The sequence below is a fragment of the Montipora capricornis genome, chromosome 9, assembly GCF_036669925.1.
Source record: "Montipora capricornis isolate CH-2021 chromosome 9, ASM3666992v2, whole genome shotgun sequence".
NCBI classification, from domain to species: Eukaryota; Metazoa; Cnidaria; class Anthozoa; order Scleractinia; family Acroporidae; genus Montipora; species Montipora capricornis.
This window is the reverse complement of record NC_090891.1, coordinates 34,752,250-34,772,937: the sequence shown is the minus strand read 5'-3', so window position 1 is coordinate 34,772,937 and position 20,688 is coordinate 34,752,250. Positions and strand designations below refer to the sequence as shown.

Sequence of the window (20,688 nt, the reverse complement as noted above, 5' to 3'; positions counted from 1 at the left end):
TGACTCCTGTACTCTCTAAGGTTGCTGAAGATTAAGTCGTGGAGTGTTTTCTCAAGCCTGTTGTTTTGGCAAAAGTGGATGTACGATAGTTTGGGACTGTGCCAGGTTCCAGTACAACACGAGCACTAATAAGCATGGTCCACGCGTAGCTTAGAGCTACTGATAAGAATGGAGCAACTGTCAGAACTGTCCTGTTCAACTTCTGCAAGGCCTTTGACCTTATCGATCATCATATCCTAGCTCATTTTATACAATCTCCCCAGCGAAACATTTAACTGGATAGTGGACTTCTTGTCCTGTCATCCCCAGCACGTCAAGCTAAGCCAGGACTGTTACTCTGAGTGGTGGCCATTCCATCAGGGCTTCCACAGGGGACAAAACTTGGTCCCTGGTTGTTTATTATGATAAACACCCTCAACATCCCAGGCACAGACATTTGGAAATATGTTGACGATTCCACTATTTCAATAAATAGTTATGAAGTCGAAGGCCAGTGAAATACAGTAAGCTGTTGATTAACTTGCGACACAAACCTCTGCTGACAAGTTTCAACAGAACGAAACTAAGTGCAAGGAACTACGTATAACCTTCAGTCGTTTTAGGAGGAACTTTGATCCAGTTAACCCTTTCAGCCCCGATAGTGCCAAACGGCACTTATAGATTTTACTCTGTCTAACGCCAGATGATTTTACTCGTCAATGGGGAACCCCTCGGGGCTTAAAGGGTTAAACTAACAGCGTGAAAAAACTATGTTCCCGTTTAACCCTTTCAGCCCCGATAGTGCCAAACGGCACTTATAGATTTTACTCTGTCTAACGCCAGACGATTTTATTCGTCAATGGGGAACCCCTCGGGGCTTAAAGGGTTAAGGTTAATGGTCAGGATTTGGAGTGATTGAAATATGCTAAGATCTTAGGTTTGCAGATATCTAGCGATCTTACGCGGAATAACCACATATCAGAGATCGTAAAGAAAGTAAACAAGCCCCTTTATTTTCTACGCCAGCTAAAGCGATCATGTGTTAAGTCGGAAGAACTTCTACTTTTCTACTTGACTGTATAAAGCCTGTTACTGAATACGCATGCCCTGTTTATCATCATAGCCTCCCACAATACCTTTCATTCGATCTTGAGGGATGCCAAAGGCGAGCATTGCGTATTATCAGAAACCCATAAGGGTTGAAACGTGTAACGACCCCTTAAGTTCTGGGAAACAATCTTCTGAATATTCAATTTGCTAAGTACCATATTTGGAACAACAAGAGCGAGGGGTTTCCAAATATGGTACTTAGCACTGAAATATTCAACCAATCAGTTCACACTGAATATTCGGAAGCTGTGAACACATGTTACACGTTTCAACCCTTATAGGTTTCTGGTATTATTTATCCAAGTTGCTCCTATGATGAGACCCTTTCCATGACCGAGTTAGTCCCTTTGCACAAGCACCGCAAGCTCTTAAGTGATAAGCTTTTTAATTCTATCTTATGCAATCCTTCGCACAAGCTGATAATAGCTTACTTCCTTCCACGAACAAGTGCGAGGTTAATTTAAGGAATAAGCGTGCTTTTACCACACGACATCTCAATACCATCCGCACTCGCAATAGTTTCATCCATCACTATGTCAATAAGGCAATGATGTAAATATTTCCTTTTTAATATTTCCAGATTTTTTAAGCTTTCCTGATTTTAGTGTAAATCATACGTCATTCAGCTTCTGGCTGCCATGTTTTTGATCAATAATTAAACTATCTATCTGTCTATCTATAACTACCAGTAGTAGTTAGCACACAAACATACGGAACAAAGACACAATTTTGCAAATGATTTTCTCGTCCCATCCCGACTGACTGCCCGTGGGTTTTAGGCGAATTACAAACGAACTATCCGTATTCGATGAGTTATTCGTACCTTTTAAAATTTTAATATATATTTTTACGATTCTGCAAACAAGCAAAGAGTCAAACTATGTTAATTGTGCTCTTTTTCCTAGAAACCCCTGTAGAGCTCGTAGGTCTGCGTCCTTTCCATCGATCTCGCTGAAATTTGGCGTGTTTACTGGGGAGAAATAGCCCCAGTTTTCCTGTAAATCTCGGCTTTCTAGCTTTCATGACGCCTACATGACGGACATTCTAACTCAGGCAATTTGAGCCGAGCGAAGTGAAATATTTTCAACTTTTCAACCCATCGCCAAGTGGTTTCAATAACGTTTTTTGGCCAGAAAATTACACCACAGGCTTTGGAAAGGATAAAGAAAAGGATTGTGGTGCATTTGATGGAATTTCAAACGTTAAAATCCCTGAAAAGGTAAGATTATTTTCAAAGCCTAAATTGCGTGTCTTCACCACATGTTCCCTCGAGGGCAACCCTAAAACCTGGAATCCGGAATATGGAATCATAGTACAATACAGAGAGTAAAAACTATCCTAAACATTCATAAAAGCTAACCTTAGCACTAATTAGGCCTAAACAAACGTTTTTAGGCCTAATTGAATAAATTACATGTACTTCGCTGGAACTTGGCTCAAAATCTTTGACCCGTGTATACGTCGAGGGCGATTTTTGGAGCTTCTTTTGAGGCCATAAAAGGTTGACTTATACACGGGTAAATACGGTATTCGTAATGCGATCTCTTCCGTTGCCGTTAGCAATGGGTAACAAATTTGACACTTTTATTGCATTATCATATTCCGCATTGATCGCTAATCCGAGTACTCCAAAAAATCCAAAAATATTCGTACCTCATCAGTTTTCGGTCAATTTTTGTCCAAGAAAACAGATACATGTAAATTGAAGAAAATTTAAGTTTTGCATCCAAAAATTCATAATAAACGCTAAAATGACCAAATTTTGCCGTTAAAACTTTTTTTTGTGTTATTTTTCTTAAATTTTTTGTTCAACTTTCGCTTTTATAAAATGTTTCAGTTGTCTGTAAATAAGTTATATGCTGTTGGAAAGCTTATTTTCTTAGCTTAAAATGATGTATTTTTTTCCCCTTAACTTTAAAATAATATATTTTGAGAAATAAAACATTTTTTGGCGATAGCTGATTTCGCGCGGTTTTCTTGCGAATCGGAAAGTAGGAAAAAGAGTTAATTAATATATAAATTGCATTCATTTTGAAAGTATAACGTGTATAATAGTTAGATGTGATGTGTTCATTGTTAAAAGGTCCCTGTTATGAAATTATATAATAAAAACATCAGCGATTTTATTATCCTATCTCACCTATCAATTTCTTTCTTTTCTCCTCCAAATGCGGCAACAGTTCTTACTGCTGACAAAACCTCTTCAGCTATACTTCCAGCTTTAGCATATGCATCCAGCTCTTGAGCTGTAGCAGAAGTCAGTAGCTGGAAAAAAATCCACTTGTTAAATACCAAAAATGCATAAGTTTATCTTATATTGTTATTTAATAGCTGAACTACCAAGAGGTATTTAGTTGTTTCTTGCAAAGCTAAAAAATAATACTGTAAACTAAAATCCACTTCACTTAATCTCAAATACCGGTAGTATGCATTTTAAAAAGTGCTTGTGTAATAATAAATTATTACACTCCCCTCTTCTTGTAGCAGCAGGGGTAATATATTTTGCACAATGCCAAACGCTGAATATATACCAAACACCGAATGTTATAAAATTAGTATTTGATGGTTACTGTACATAATTTATATGCAACAATGACTAAAAGTTTACCATTTTAGAAATTAGCACTTACACCTACTATTACTGCAGAAATGCACTACAGTACCATGATTGAAATCTAACCATTCGGCAACCAATCAGTGTTTGGCGTTCTGCAAAATACCGGTACCCCTGCTCTTCATGACGTACTATGTATATATACCTGCCCGTCCAGTAAACGAAATCAAAGCCCACTCATTCTCTGAGTTTATTAATAGAATAAAGATCAATTATAAAATCAAAAAAATGTTAAAATAGTAAAAGGTAAAAACTGTTAAAATGTTTGACTAAACATTTTCGATCTTGCGATCATCTTCAGATGATCTTCTTAACTCTGAAGATGATCACAAGATCGAAAAGGTTTAGTCAAACATTTTAACAGTTTTTACCTTTTACTATTTTATAATTTTACCGGCGAAATGCATATACTGTACAAAAAAATGTTCATACTGAATACCGCATGTAACTTATCATACTATGTAAATTGGCCCTAATTCTGGCAAACTGATGAGAGCTTGAAAGTTTTACACATACACCCTAACTTATTGTTATATGCATTTGTTTTACAATTTACTGTACATACTTTGTATGTCTTTCTTTATCTCTCCTCTTTTTCTCAATTTGTATAATCTTTTTAAAGATTAATTTAAATAAATAAAATAATATTGTACGGTTTAAAAATTACAGTGCCACGTGCCTTACTGTGGCCACCAACAAAGTTTTTTTAACACTTATACAACCACTGTATGCCAAACAGGGTGTACTGCGGATTTGATTGACAGTTACCCCTCCTTGCAAAGTTCACACGGATGTAAGTTGAACACTGTTGCAAGGGTTGTTTGAGTTGACATACTTACACGTAGTTGTCAAATGTGAAAGTTTGTTGGGTGGCCAAGGTAAGGGGCATCGCACTGTAATCCTGAACAATAACATGTGTCACACATGTGTAAATGAGAAATTGAGAAATTGAAAATTTTAAACCAATAAAAAAATTGAACCACAAGATATAGGTACATGACTGTATGCTTTTTGCAAAATTTTTAGGAGCAAGAATGGCATAGTCAGTTAGTGCGCGGCCCTTGGGGCAAGAGGTCCTGAGTATGATTCCCAGATCTCACATCCTTGTTTTGACTTCTTTCCTTTCAGTGTAGCTTAAGTAGCTTTGTAAATACCTGTAAAACAGCGCAGTGATGGAGAGGGGAGAGTAAAATGAGCACACTGTTTCAAGTGTTGACCTCAGGTTTACAAGTTAACAACGTTAAACATGGTCACTTTACTTTACTTTAAAATCTCATCACTCTGTACCTGCTGTAATTCAGCCCCTAAAAGCTCAGCCAAGGGTAATTAACAAGGGCATATGGTATCAAAAATTGTAAACTTGTGTTGATGATCAAGATTTAAGGAAAAATAATTAAAGCGTTCATTAAACTAACTTTTCCAATGATTCCACCTGCAATCATTATTAATGGACTGGCGGCAAGGATGACAAGAGTAAGCTTCCAGCCATAGACAAACCCGAAAATGAACCCAGCTATAACTGTCGATATATTTGCAAAGAACATGCCAATCTTTGTACCCATGCCATCATGCACTTTGTTGAGATCTCTGTGGAAAAAGAATACAAGACTGAGATTCAAAGAGATCTGATCTTATTTTGGAAAGACATGGTGTCAAGTTTGAGGGAGCTCGTTCTGATGATATCAAGGATAGCTTTTTAACCAAAGTTATCAAGATTACGGGAAAGAGTTGGAATTGTCTGGGAAGCAAAGGGAAGGAGGCCATAGACTCAGATAAATTAGAAAAAGTGAAAAATTACATTTTTTAAATGTATCCAGTGCAGTCATCACAGAAGGACGTACATGTACATGTACAATGGAAACTATGCATTATAGCCATTGATGAATATCTGAGGCATCAACCTAGCTATGACTAGTTTCATTGATTGTCAATAACAATGTTTTTCATTAATTTTTTGTAATATGAGACAGCATACATTCCTTGTACTAACATGTGAACTAGGCTTTTTTTGCTTCTTTGTAAATTAATACAATGTACATGTTTACAAAGAAAGTGTTCAAAATGAAATTCCATTATGGTAGTTTAAGTTAGTTTTCAGTTTCAATGAAGAGAGATCAATTCTTCGAAATGGTATACTGTTTTTGTTTCCTCACAGAACTTTGATTGACGTGCCAGCTTGGATTGAGTTCATTGCGGCGAAGAGCGGCTCATTTGCTGCAGTGCATTAATATCTTGTTTCATCAAGAAATGGGTCGTTTCTCGCTCAGTTTGTTCTCTCTTGAACGTAATAAACAGCAGCAATGTTGTTAAATAATAGGATTTGCACTAGCTGCCATGGAATTCCTTGTGCTATCAAACAGCTATTACATGTACGTAGCCAAACATTAGTCTTAGCCAGGCTCCTCAAATATGCAATTCCATGATGTTTGCACAATTCTGTGAATGCTTCTGAGAAAACTAGATATTTGTTGAATAACAATTAACATCGTGCTTCCTGATTCGATTATCGAGAATCGAGTTGAATTTTGAGTAAATCGAGTCTCGATGCTCTAGTCACACATGAGAATCAAGTTAAGACTATTAACTTACTTTTAACCGCTACTGTATATTGAAAACAGAAGCTAGCTCAAGGTGGCTGAACACAGTTTTCGTACACACTCTTGCTAATGCAATGCAGTGCATGCAAGGATTGCAAAAAAATAAACATGGCTTCAATAGAGCAATCATTTTACTTGATCAATGCTTCCGCTTACAATTATTTTCCCTCATAATTCTTTTATGAAAAATGTATGTTAGAAAAGGTAATGATGCAAAGAACTCTGCAATTCCCAGATTTTTCTTTGTTATTGAAAGAACCCAGTTAAATGCAGCACATGCATAGCAAGTTAAAAAATTGCGATTGAATGTGGAATAGCTTTCTCCGAAATACGCCTATTTCTCAAGAACCACTCGTTAGAATTGAACGAAATTTGGCATGGAAATACTTTAGGAAATATGTAATTGGGTATTGAAAAAAATGTGAGCTTTAACAGAGGAAATTCTAGATATTTCAGTGAACCTTCAACAAGGGATGATTAAAGATCTCTCCATCAAATTATTATTAAAATAGCGTTAATTTGTGAGCATCGTTACAAGCTTGTTGCTGCATGCAAATTATAAAGAAATCTCATGACCAGATTTTCTGCAAATAAACGATTTTAAAGGCCTATTTATATTTATTCATGTTGCCATGGCAATGGCATATATATATATATATATATATATATATATATCAGCTTAAGTATCAAGAAACCAAAGTTCACGTTGTTAACTTGCTTGGTACCATCGAGGGTTATAGAGAAAAAGGTAAATGAAACATAGGTATCAAAACTGTGTTCAGCCACCTTAAGCTTTAGGGTTCTATTTTCACTGACAATAGAAGATTTACACAGCATTGTAGAGAAATGTGGAGCGGGCATTGAAATACATGTGCATGTACATGTATTCATGTTGTTTGGTCACATGACCAACATACAAATTAATTTCCCTGAAAGCATTTTGCATGGAACCAGAATTTCACCCATTGACTCTTCGACCGAGTATTTCACTCTGTCAAACTGCCTGGTCAATGTTACTTGTCAATGGAAGGGGTGGGTTGAGGGGTTGGTTGTCAATGGAAGGGGTGGGTCAGGAGGGGTTGGTTCATGAGTTCAATGGGTTAACTACCACGCACCGGTGGCTCAGTTGGTTGAGCACCGGGCTGTCACGCGGGAGGTCGTGAGTTCAACACTCAGGCCGGACCAACACTCAGGGTCTTAAAATAACTGAGAAGAAAGTGCTGCATTTGTAATTACATCTGCAAATGGTTAGACTCTCTAGTCTTCTCGGATAAGGACGATAAGCCGGAGGTGCCGTCTCACAACCCTTCAATGTTCATAATCCTGTGGGACGTAAAAGAACCCGCACACTTGTCGTAAAGAGTAGGGCATGTAGTTCCCGGTGTTGTGGTCTGGTCTTTCTGGTCTGGATAGGGTAGGGTGGAGCACCTAGCATAGGACCTTGAGTCCTGTTCGTGCTCCTTCCCTCTGGGCAGGTTTGCCCAGTAGAAAGAGACAAACCAGATGTCTCAAAAACTGTAATCATGGTAAATTTCATGCAATAGTCAACCAATGTTTGTGTTTTACTATTAATTAAATACAAACAGTGAATACCAGTTGGTATTCATTTAAAAGAGTTACTATAGAGCATAGAGCATTTGTTTAATAGTTAAAAACTATTTCCTGAAGTGGACGCGGCTAGTGGTGGGTATTTACTGAGCCACGAGCGGTGAGCTAAATATCTACCACTATAGCCACTGAGGTGAATAGTTGTTTTAGTATGTACTAAAACAGTGAGATAATAATTATAGCACAAAAAGATGATTTTAGTTCATTTATTCTTGCAACGATTACAATATTATTGGGCACAAATCCCGCTCGTATTGCTTGCAGGTGAATAGCAAAAAGATATTCAGGGTTTAAATAGCCAATCAGAGCTCGCCTATAATGCTATCCACTGTTTTGGTATACACTACTACAATTGATAACTCCATAGTCATGCACTTATTCCATAGTCCATAGTCATTGCTTAAAGAGGCTATTCCAAAGGTGGGGCCCATACCACTATCTGTGCATTTTCTCTTTCAGAGAAAAGTACAATGTACATGTAGGGTCCAATTCTTTTGGGCTTTTTTCCTGACAGCAATGGGTTGATTGATTAAATTAATCATTTTATCAACACTTACTCAGTGAGGCGACTGTTGAGTTGTCCAGGGTCTATAGTGTCAAACCAGCCAATGTCCTGTTTAAGGACAGATTTGAAGAAAAGCAATCGCATTTTTTTCACCTGTCGTTCTGCAGCCAATGACCACAATGTCATCTGTCCGTAGGCCACAATTAGGTTTCCAATGGCCAAATAAACATAGTATAAGGCAAATGTGGTCATCTCATCTTCCAAGTTAAATGGTTCTGTGACATTAACTGTTTGCTCCTTCTCAAAATTTATGAATCTTTCAATAAGATCACCAAAGATGATAAATTGGAGAGGGATTGCAGCACCATGTGCAACAGCAGAAAAAGTTCCAATTACCATAAGTAAGATGTCTACATTATCACTGAAACGAAACTAAAAATATATCTGTTTCAGTATGTTAATTTTAATTTAATTTGTAATTCTACAAGGGCAGTGACAGAGTTTAACATGTCTTACCAAGGACTAAAGATTTTCCCCATCATCAATGAACATTTGGTTTAAAAATTATTACATTCCGTGTATCATTAACATTGTGGAAGACAAAATTAATATTAGTTACTGCATGTTCTAAATGTTGACTGTTCCTGAGAAGGGCATCTTTCTTGATTTTGCAAGAGGAAATTCATAATCCCATGAATCTTTTCAGAAGTTGCTACATGTACTTTAATACTGTTTTTCTGCACCCATAAAATAGAATGGCCACAAAATATACAGTAAAACAAAAAACAAAAACTGCATGAAAGAAATTATATGACAAACCAAAAAGATGCATTTGATGGAAAAGAAGACAAGAGTGCAACAACTTATTTGGAAAAAAACCACTTATTTTCCATTTTAGTACAAAACTTGTAGATACTGCAACTATATGTAAAAAGATTTCTTCAAAACACCCATTGAAATAAATGCAGTGGCAACTATGCCATGGCCAGCTTATGGTTAATTCTGACTCATTTCATAGAGGCTGTTACATGTATGAAGTGTTATTAAATTTTTGACCTTGAACATTGCATTTCTAGCTTTCTGATTAATTCTCTCAATCTTGGTTATCAGCTCATGTACCACATGACCTAATAATTTGTGACCTCTCACGTGAAAATGTACACTAATGATTTTGTGGTAAATAGGCAAAACCCAATGGCTAAGCAACGGGTATCAAATGGCTTTAATGGCTTTCAAACCCGGCCTTTACAATGCTCTTGAAGTTATTTTCAGTGCTTCCTGAACAAGAAGATGAACGGCTTTAGTGTAGGTAACCAGCAGAGGCATGATATTGGAGAGCGTGTGGGAAAAGCCGATACAACAACAAAATCTTCAGCGGCTAAGAGCACAAACATTACACTGGTCCCACAGGTTTTTCTTGAGCCATTATAAAGAGAGCCAAGATGCTGCGAAGACAAGTCGCAAAGCATCAAGAAGAAAAAAACCTCTGGTTATCTTGCACTTGAACCTCACTTTCATGCACACACCAGCTGTCAAACGTGTCAAATTGATAATATATAATTACAAAAGGGACCAATGGCAACTTATATAGCAATCACACTTCCCCTCAGTATTACAAATTAAATGAACATCTAAAGTGCAGCTAGACAATTCCAACACCTTGAGTCCAAACAAAATCAAACTTCACTCTTCATTCAAATTGTTTTAAAGTATATTGATGTGAATCATCACGATCTTTCAATTATTGTCAACAGTGTTCAATTAATCATAAAATAAAGTGCTACGAACATTTTCATCTGGCAAACATGCTTATCGAGTCTGCAAAAGTAAACATGCATGCAACAAAGTAACACGTATTTTTTTTCACAAGTCAAGCCCTCAAAAATTGGCAAAGATCGGGCTTTCAAGCAATCCGCTCAAAACTTTGTGTGATAAATTTGTAGCGTTACATAACCCCACAATACCCCCAATACGATGAAAACACACGGTTGAGGAAATATACGGAAAATAAGCTCCACCGCAGAGCTCCTTCACTAAGCAATTATTACAATGCTCTCGATTATTCCTCGATTTAAACAAACTAAATGTTCCCAGGAATTAAGTCTTTATTAAGTAACAACTGTCTGAAAGACAACTCACTGCTGAGCGTCGCATTACCATTTTCAAATATCAAACACCGCAGTGCGTATGCAAATTTTAGCTCATCGTAAATGTTCATGGCACTGCTCTCATCAATCATTTCGACAAATTAAAGGGGGCAATTTTCCCAATTTTTGGGTGAAAATTAAATGAAATGGGACTTTTTTTCCAGAAAAGATTTTCGAAAATTTCGGACAACCTTTTTTGTCTTCTCGTGAAACTCTCTGAAAATTGTGATATTCTATTATGAAAATTATAACCTGTCTTTGGTGATAACAATCAAGCATGTCCAACAGTCAAGAATGTTAACTTTGTCTTGCATGGTCATCAGTCTGTTTGTGTGTGTCGCTTTTTATAGATCCTAAATATTTGCGCCTGTTTAGTTTTGTCTCTCTCAACAGTAATAAACAGGAGTTGGTGAACAAGCTAATCTGATATAAAAAACATGTTGACTTTTCATTGTCAACAAGTTGTCGAATTGTTTGATGATTTGCACGTCTTTGAGTGGTAATAGCCATCTACGGACGCGTTCCATTAATTACGTGGTGTACGTTTTGTCCCAAAAAAGGAGCTCGGGAAAAAGTTTATGCATGGTTCACCTCCCCTGATTCAACAATAACAAGAAGATCTTTCAGATCTTAAAACTGCGCTTTGAAAATTTCTCTGTTTTCTTACCACTATATAGTCGCAACGTAGTACACATTCCAAAGCAGTCTTTGTTGATTCACTATGACTATAGACAAAATCACCTGATCAATCTGTGGTAATTGTGAAGAAGAGCTCCCCAAAAATCCTGTCGGCCGACTGTCAGTGAACTGTCGGCCGACAGTTGACCGACAGCTTACCGACAGTCTACCGACAGCTAACCAACAGGTTACCGATCGGTTAAGAAAAAAGAAAAATTGTGGTAAAAACGAGCAGTTAACGTGACATTCCGTAATGGTGATGTATGACTCGACAGACTTCACCTACTTACCGATCAACTGTTATCGGTTGTTATCAGATGCGTATAGGATATATCACTTGCGTAATTTACAACACACCAGACAATCTAAGAATCGCATTGGAAGATAATTTAATCGAAAACTCTGCTAAAAACTCTGAAAACCATAAGCTACGTATCAATACATAGTTAGTAGAGGAGACAAACACTTTCCTTCAAATCGCCCTACAATGCAACGCGGCCTCTTATGGTATGTCATGTATGTATGAATGATGTTTACAATGTGGGCAAGTATCGCTAGCCAACGCTAAAACAGTGGACAAAAGCCATATTAGTAGTATAAGTGCTGCTCAAGGTATCGTTATGAACTGTCTTTAGCTCTTTTCGCCTAGTTTAGAAGCAATAGACAAGTAAATGCTTACGATCATTTTACTTTGTCCCGCCGACAGGTTACCGACACGTTACCGACAGGTTGCCAACAGGTCACCGACTGTTGGCCGACTGTTGGCCGACAGTCGGCCAACACTTTGGCCTCAAACATAACACAAACTGTCGACCGACAGTTGGGCAACAGTCGGCCGACTGTCGGCCGACAGTTGACCGACAGTCGGCCGACAGGGTTTTTGGGGAGCTCTTCTTCACAATTACCCAATCTGTAGCACAACAACTGACAACAACGAATGCACACAAACTTATTGCAATATCAGTAAGAGCCGAGGTGAAATTTCCGAGGAATCTCCGATGACATAATGGTCTTAATTAATCTGGAACTGTCATCAGGATATCTATGGGTATAAACGTTACCATAATAACACTTTTAACAACTTACAGCTTTCTTTCCTAAAAGTCGCGATTAAATTTAATTGGTTTTTTACATGAATGAAAGCCTACAGATGTAGTAGTCACATGCATCACTTAATTTAAGAATTACGTTATCCACGGCTATGTTTAGTACGGTGGTTATTTCCCTACGAATCAAAGTTGAAACATCGACACATTCCATGGATCACATAATGACCTTTTATGTATTCAATACTCGCTTCGAATCAACCCCTTAAAATTAATAACACAAAAAGGCAATGTGTTTTGTACTAAATAAAGAGTGGAATATCCATAAAATTTTAAGTACATTAACGTTTTAAAAGCTTTTGGTGAATACCTGTAAACATCAGTTGCGTGATTCGAAGTGCCACTGACTATATGACCGAATAGAAATTTGGGACTGCTCACCAACAAAACTAAATTTTATCTGTTTTCTTACCACTATAGTCGCAACGCAGTACACATTTTACAGCAGTCCTTGTTGATTCACTGATGACTATAGAACCAAAATCACTTGATCTGTAGCACAACAAACTGACAACAACGGCTGCACATAAAGGTATAATTTGCGCCATTACTTATAGCCGTTGTCAAATCTCCGATTGCACCATCAGTCGAAACCGTCGTGAAATCTCCGATGACGTAATAGTCTTAGCTTTCTTTCTTAAAAGTCACGATTACATGTTTCAATAAGACACAAAAAAATATATATATTGTTGTAAATAAAAAGCGGACTACAGTTGTACATTCATAAAATTTTAAGTACATTAATGTTTTAACAGCTTTTTGGCGAATAAACATCCTAAGTTGCATGACTGGAAGTCCCACTGACTGTGGCTGAGTGGAAGTCTGGTTCAGCTCTCTGACAAAACGACAAAAAAAAAAAAAAAAAACCAATTGCAAGAACCGCGCTCGGCCCATGGCCGCGCGGTTAATTAGTAGCCACATTTAAAGACCCGAAGTGCATGGTGAGCATGCAGAGTTACAGTACAGGCTGCAGGAGTAGCAGCACTTACACACAAGTAAAATTACATGCAAAAAAAATACATGTGAAATACATGCTCGAAACCTAAGTGTAAACCTTACACACACCTCAATTACTCGCAAATTGAGTGTAATTCCGATAAGAAATGCATCTTTTGTTATTCATACAATCATTAACTCACTCAGGTAACATAATTTATATGCTGTTAGTATTAACAGGTTTGACAAACGGTTTTTGTAAGTGCTGTTTGCAGCTAGAACTAAGATTAAACATATTGAAGCCTGTTGTTGATCACTGCTTTCAGTGGTTCTCAAGTCGTTCTTTCAAGCGTTTACAATGTCGTTTATGACCGATCACCTCAACACTGATTTCTCCACTACGTGCAAGAAAATAACACGCTATTCGGGAGAACTCTCAAGGCAAATGGCCGACCGTTTCATTGCGTTTTTCTCCGATCGATGGCTTCCATACATCTTGATAAAAATTATATCCACACACAGCTGATGCAAAAGCGAACATTCAGACTTCCCTCGTTATGACGTACGTACTGCGTGGCTACCAAGCAAACGTTTTGCATCGTTCTCCTGCACTTTTTCAAGCAAATTCTATCATTTTCATTTTAACTGTGGTCTTTAGCAATGAAGACAAATGTTGTCAGTAACAGGGAATCAGGAAATTGATTAAAAAGAAGCTTTTAAAAGGTAATTTTTTCAATGTCTCTGCAAATACACAACATTAGACTTTGTGGAAACAAATGACCAGCTTTTTTTTAGAAGAGTGCTTTTTTGGAGTTCTTATTTTTTCCAAAATCATGCTTGAAAGTTGGGGGTGTGGGTATACACGAGTCTTTAGTCTTTACGGTAATTTTTTTTCAACGGCTTTCCTCAACGCCTTTAACGGGTAAAGGAAAAATCCCAACAGCTTTCTCAACCCCTCCAATGCTTTAGTAAATGTTCTCAACAGGTACTCAATGGGTACCCAATGGCTTCAGCCATTTAATGGGAAACTGTTAGTGTACATTAACAATTTTTTGCGTGAGAGGTCACATTTATTGAAACTGATTGCAGTCGGCTGTAAAAACAAAATTATAGAATAATCCAATAAATTTTGGCTTTACAGTATTTCCAAGTGTCCAAGCATTCAGAAATGAATGAAAATTTAATAAAATGATTATTCTATTCATGCTTGTTGGATACGAGACTGGTTATAGCCAACTTGATGCTATGTACATGTGCCTTGTGACTATTTCTCATCTCATATCCAAGGCATGCTCAAGGAATTATTGTTAATATTTACTTAGCGTCATGTTAAGGCTCACTGACATACATGTACTTTGATGTTATAAAATCTTAGTAAACGAAGCGAGACATTGATTGAGACCTGCCAGTCCATGGTGATTGGATTTTCAACAAACTGAGTGGGCGTCATCACGACTCTGAAGATGACTTTCCAAGCATAACAGAGATTTACAACATGAGCATATTCAGAGCTGCTGCCTAAGAACATTTTCCAGGAGCCCTTCAGACTTCCAACGTTAAAAGTTAGTAGCCCAAGTCATTTTTTCAAGAGCCCAGAATTAATTAATTCCAGCTGGGATCATATTTACAAGAAAGTAAGGATGAATCAAGTAAGGCACCTGTTCGGGCTACTTGTTCAGAAAAATTAATTTGGTCACCCGCGCTCGCAAATAAGGCACCCCAGGTGACCGAGCGACTGTAACTTTGATATTAAGGAGTAGAGGCAAAGCTACTATTGCAAAGTGTGGTGATGTTTATATTATCATTACCAGTTGAAAAAGAGGTATCATTGGTGGTTTTTCCTCCTTCTCTTTCTTGTTTCCTTTTTTCTCTTTATCATCACTAAAGAAAAAAAAAAAGAACAAACAACAACATCAGTCATCATTCACCAACATTTATTCTTTCAGACAAGGCTGTGACACAAGGTTTCTCAGAATCATTTCAGCACTGGTACTGACTGGACAGTAATTATACTCAAAGGGGCTACATGTATGTCATGCAAAATGGTGTAATTTCATGACACCCAAAATGCCCAAATTTAGAACAAAACATTGAAATAACCACTTCAACTATTGAACATCACAAAAGAAATACAGCAAAAAGTAAGAACTGTAGGATGAACAAAAATGGACAAGGTTGAAATGGATTGCATTTGGGTAATCTTGAAAGATGTTGGCCCACGTTTTTCAAGTTCATGAATAAAGTTGATTCTACAAAGAATCAACAAGTTGGTGATGTAACAGTGTTCCACATTACCATTTTCAAGTTTTAAACTTGTGATTAACTGAAGATTTTCACTAAACACCATAAAATAATGTGACATAGCCACTTTAAGAAACGCAAGTCTAAAGATTGTGCCCTACACTTGCAGATGACACTTAAACCAAATGCCAGTAAGCTACAAAAAACAGATTGCTACCCTGAATTCACCATGATACCACAGGAGGCCCAACTGAAGAATATAGTCCAACAAATTAGCCAGTCATCGCATACTGATAGAGAAAATGTGTAGACTGCGAGCAGTCCCTTCACAAATCATTCTAGCAGGCAGCTTTTATGGGGCAGTCGTGTTTTGTCATGTAAACAAATAAAATGACCGAGGGAGGCTTGGGAAGAGAAGTGCAAGAAGGGACTGCACCTATTGCAGTAACCGACGCATTCAGAAACACGATTGCCCAAGAAAAGCAGGCCTGCTCGCAGTCTAGAAAATGTTAAAATGCAATGACATTATAAGGGTATTGGGCATCCTCGGAATTCAAAAAAGTAATAAATTTAGCAGGCCACATTGAGGAGTATGGCCTGTTAAACGTAACTGGTCAAGTGCTGGGTGGGTTCTGTCCCCGGGGGGGGGGGGATATAAAAAAAATCAAATCGGCAAAGTTTAAGTTTACGTAACTCAGCCTCAACAGTGTCAATAAATGGCTATCATGAAACACCTCTGGATATTATTAACTGTCAAGAATTGGAATTTAGACGGAAATCGGTGGGAGTTTACTCTAGTATGGGGTAGCAAAATTCCTGAACTAGCTATGGTATAGGCTAAGGGTTCCAGGGTCCCAGCAGCACATCCCCACCCAGAAATTCCTAAAGTTTATTCCCCCGGGTTCTGTCTGAGATTATAACAATAAACCACACCCGTTTGAGAACTCATTATAAGTCACTGAGGTCAAGTAAATTAAGTGTATGTGTACATTGTTTGAAAAACGAACATATGTAGCATTGTTTAAATATATCTTTTTTTGTATACTTATTTAAGCAATCTTCAGATGGAAATGGAATATTTAAGCAATCAAAGGCATCATGTAAACAACAGAGAAGCATTGATTTCAAACAACAAATTCATTTGGAAACAACTTAAAAGTTATGATTTGTCCTAGCTGCAAAAACAAATCAAAAAATGTTTCCTTCCTTGAGATTTCATTAAGAACATCATTTTAAAGACTTAAAAATTAATAAGGGCCGGGTTTCTTTTCATAATTATCAACTTCACTTCAGGGACCTTAAAAATAGCTACCGTACGTACACCCTCTAAGACAGGATAAAACAGGTCCATTTCTCACATTTTTTGGTATAAATTGCCATAAATATATATATATATATATAATTTTGCTATTGTTTAATTGGTACCAAACTTTCCAACGGACAAGAAAAATAGCTTTATACTCTATGGGAGAATAAAAAACAAAAAAACGTGCACAGCTCTTCACATCGAGCCGGCTGTACTATGCATTCATTGAGAGGCTATCATGCCAGATATATATATAATTTTATGCCAGATATATATATAATTTTATATATAATTTTACTACTGTTTAATTGGTGCCAAACTTTCCAACGGACAAGAAAAATAGGTTTATACTCTACGGGAGAATATAAAACAAAAAAACATGCACAGCTTTTCGCATCGAGCCGGCTGTACTATGCATTCATTGAGAGGCTATCATGCGATTACCACGCTTGATAGCTTCTCCTCTGCTAGCAAGAGCTGTTTGCCCTATGAACTTAGAGTGCTTAGTGGTGATTACTTTTTAAATTATCTTTGCGGTGGGAACGTTAAATCAACTTAATTTCGACAACCTTCGCTCAGGCCTAATTTCAAACAAATCCTTTTTAGTTTACTGTATTACGTACTGGTCACGGGTGAGTAAATCGCATCGGTTCTGCGGTTTTGGAAAGTGTTTAGTTTAGTTTAGTTTACCAGTTTCAGGCACTTGGACTCCTTCAATTTGACTACTGTCTGTTTTGCTGTTAGTCTCATCGATCAGTAGTCCATTCAGAAGATATACGCCGAGCCGACCACATTGCTGAAGGAAACGCCAGACCACAACAGCGGGACCTACTTGCCCTACGCACTTAAAAGTACTCTGCTGTAGATTTTCATCACCAAGATTTCCCTTAAAAAGTATATTTTAAACTGTTGAGTATCAACACTATTTTAGCACAATTAAAATGGTAAAAAGGAATGCCACGTTTGGCTACAAACCTTTCGTCCCCGTCTTTTTGAGCGACGACTTCAGCAGCTCCATTTGCGGCAGTTTCACCGTTCCTGTAAATCTCATCCTTTATAGGCGCAATCTTCACTTCGAAATCACCAGGCTCTTTGCCAGGGTATGGAGGAGGATCGTCACCGGGGTAAGAGCTCGTGTCAGTTTTTGGTCGATACGTTCCGACCATGCAATTCTCAACATCGCCCATTGCAAGCTCACTGGCACCTCAGGGAGACGACTTGTAAGCTTCTATTTCGTGTCGAAGTCCGCAAAACGTGTCTTGTGTGAAATCTGGGAACACGTGCGTTTTATAGCCCGCCGCTGATTGACAAATGTTTTCAGTCGATGTCAGCAATATTTCAATTTTTTGTGCACCGTCTGTAGATTATGTCCTCTACTAAATTTAACGTTCTTCCCGGCAGGTGCTGACGCATGTGCATTGATTTCCGGCGCTGCACGACGCGCTGCACTCATGCACTCATGTCAAATGATGCGAATTAACTTTTTTGTGAGCTGGGATAGGCTATAATTTCTCAGCAATTTTTATGTTTCTGGCATACTGTAAAACCAGAACCTCAGGACCTTGAAGTGCTGGTTCAGAGCTAGAGTTTTTTTAGTTTAATCCCCTTATTCGGATGTAATTTTCCCGCGCGTGCAGCATCGACCTTATTTTTTTTACATCTACGTCTACGTCCACAGGAAACTTATGAACACAGAAGGTATTTGTGAGACGAGGCCTACGGTTTATAGTCCTTATCCGAGAAGTCTAACCATTTGCAGATGAAATTACAAAGGCAGCAATTTCTCCTCAGTTATTCTAAGATCTTGAGTGTTAATGCGGCCGCCCGATGCTCAACCAACTGAGCCTCCGGTGCCCGGTGTTTTGTCCATATTTGGATATAAAATTGGTGTCCTAAAATAATTAATTGTTCCAAGGAAAAGACTTGCAAGTTACACGCTTCAATGTTGTGTGCTTCTGGTAGAACCCTCTTTACAGTCATAAATTACTCAGAAAAGAAAACAAATAAAGGAACGAAATATCCCTGAAAAACTACAAGCTACAAATTTCATTCACTCACAGTCTGAATCATCGGGTTAAGGACTTTGTTTGTGCATTTGCTTTTGTTGGCGGTGATAAGTGCGTGAGATCATGTAGCCTGCATGACAGGCGCTTTATGGCTCACAAAGCGCCTGTCATGCAGGCTACAGATCATGTAACAAAGCTAATCAAAGTAATGGCTTATCATATCAACAAGTATTTTTCATAGCAACATTCATTGGCCGGCCATGCGTTACGTATGCGTTCGCTTCGTGCTGTTGAAGCTCAAGTGCCTTGTTCGTGAATTTGGTCGAAAAGCGGAAAACAATCCAAATAAGGTCAATTTACTTGGTAGTTCAAAGGAAGCACGGTCATTATTCCGTCCTAATCTGTGATTAATCAGTGTAAAAAATCGCATTTTAAGATTGCTTTGCCTTTTTGACCAACGTAGCAAAAAAGACCGGAAAATATTACGTACGACCAAAGATGCTGAACTTTCAATATAACTCCCTTGTAAAGTTAGGCTTTCCGTGCTTACTTATATCGGAACATTGTCAACATTATGCAATATTGTTCTTTTAACTGAATACTGATAACAGCTATTGTCTGTTTACCAAACGTTCTTTTATTAAACTTGTGATCAGACTTCTTTTTGTTATTTCGCTAGTTTGGCAAGATCTAGAGAGGAAAAAAACCCTCCCGTAAAAGACCACAGACAACAACGGAGAATGCGGCATGACCGCAGACTACTCTCCTTTATTCTGTTTGAATGTTGAACAAGCAATTTGTTTCGACACCAAATAAGGCTCTGCCGCGGGTTATACTTATATGTAATAGGTTTTAAAAGTGTTGTATACTGATAACGTGAGCGACTGCAAAAATGCCTTCAATGTGCCAGGCACCAAAGATTACAGCTCTTAGTTACGGTACACATGTACAGCTGAATTCTTTAGAAAGGGCGCGAAAACCGCGGTGCATGTTATGGTACAGCTCGGTGATGATCAATGTGAACTTTCCACATGATAGTCGCGATCACACATTCTCTTCAGACCGATTGACTCTTTTTTTAAGAAGGCTTCGAATTTAAATCACACCTTCAGAGAGTATAGAATTATGGTGAATGTTATTTTGTCAATGTGGCTTTCTCGCCTTGCCGCTGCGAAAGGTATTTTATGCTCCCCACCCTCTACTCCCCAGGAAGCACTATTTTCTTTTATGCACTGGTTTCTTTTATGTTTTAATGATGAAGAAAAAAACTGATGTCATTTTCAGTGAACTCAAGATCTAGCTTAATCGGATAAATATCTAGAGGATCCTGGAGCGTGTAGTCTAAATATTCACAGACAATTGCTTCTCTGTGCGAATGATTATGTTTTCAATAAACCAATACACGAGCTGCTCACACGAATTTATGCCGTGCGAGCACCCTCCGGTGAAAAACGTTCTGTTGTTTGCAAACCAGTAGTGCAAAAACGTGTTTTAGCGACCTCGGTCCGGCATACGGTTCATGGGTGGTTGGGTAATGTATTATTTGGAAGCGATGTTGATACCACAGGTATAAGAAGGTGCTCCCTCTTTGTCTTGTATTTAGACCACACTGAGCGTGATAAACCATTTCGGAGTGCGCGCGTGGGGATAAAACCGTGGATATAATTTTGTTCTTTTGTCGTGGAACACAACTGTATAAATTGAAATTAAACTTCTTTATTACTATTATTATTATTATTATTATTGGTGTAGTAGTAGTGTTAATGAACTAATTAGCGGGAAGCAATCTTGTTCCGACTTATGAAAGCCGCTGCGACGCGCTTCGATGACTTCATTGATGACTTTATTGATGACG

At 37.9% G+C, this 20,688-nt stretch overlaps 1 protein-coding gene across 1 annotated transcript in view; it reads right to left on the bottom strand.

Moving 5' to 3' along the window:
* LOC138015291 (ATP-dependent translocase ABCB1-like) overlaps window positions 1–18,247 on the bottom strand; it is a 49,210-nt gene extending 30,963 nt beyond the window's left edge. The window contains exons 1-5 of the mRNA XM_068862278.1: window positions 17,803–18,247; window positions 15,089–15,161; window positions 8,466–8,845; window positions 5,119–5,290; window positions 3,230–3,354 (exon numbers count right to left, since the gene is read on the bottom strand). Coding sequence (XP_068718379.1) covers window positions 3,230–3,354; window positions 5,119–5,290; window positions 8,466–8,845; window positions 15,089–15,161; window positions 17,803–18,014 — 962 coding nt within the window. The 5' untranslated portion in view covers window positions 18,015–18,247. The remainder of the gene's footprint in view (window positions 1–3,229; window positions 3,355–5,118; window positions 5,291–8,465; window positions 8,846–15,088; window positions 15,162–17,802) is intronic.
* Window positions 18,248–20,688: the final 2,441 nt, after the last annotated feature.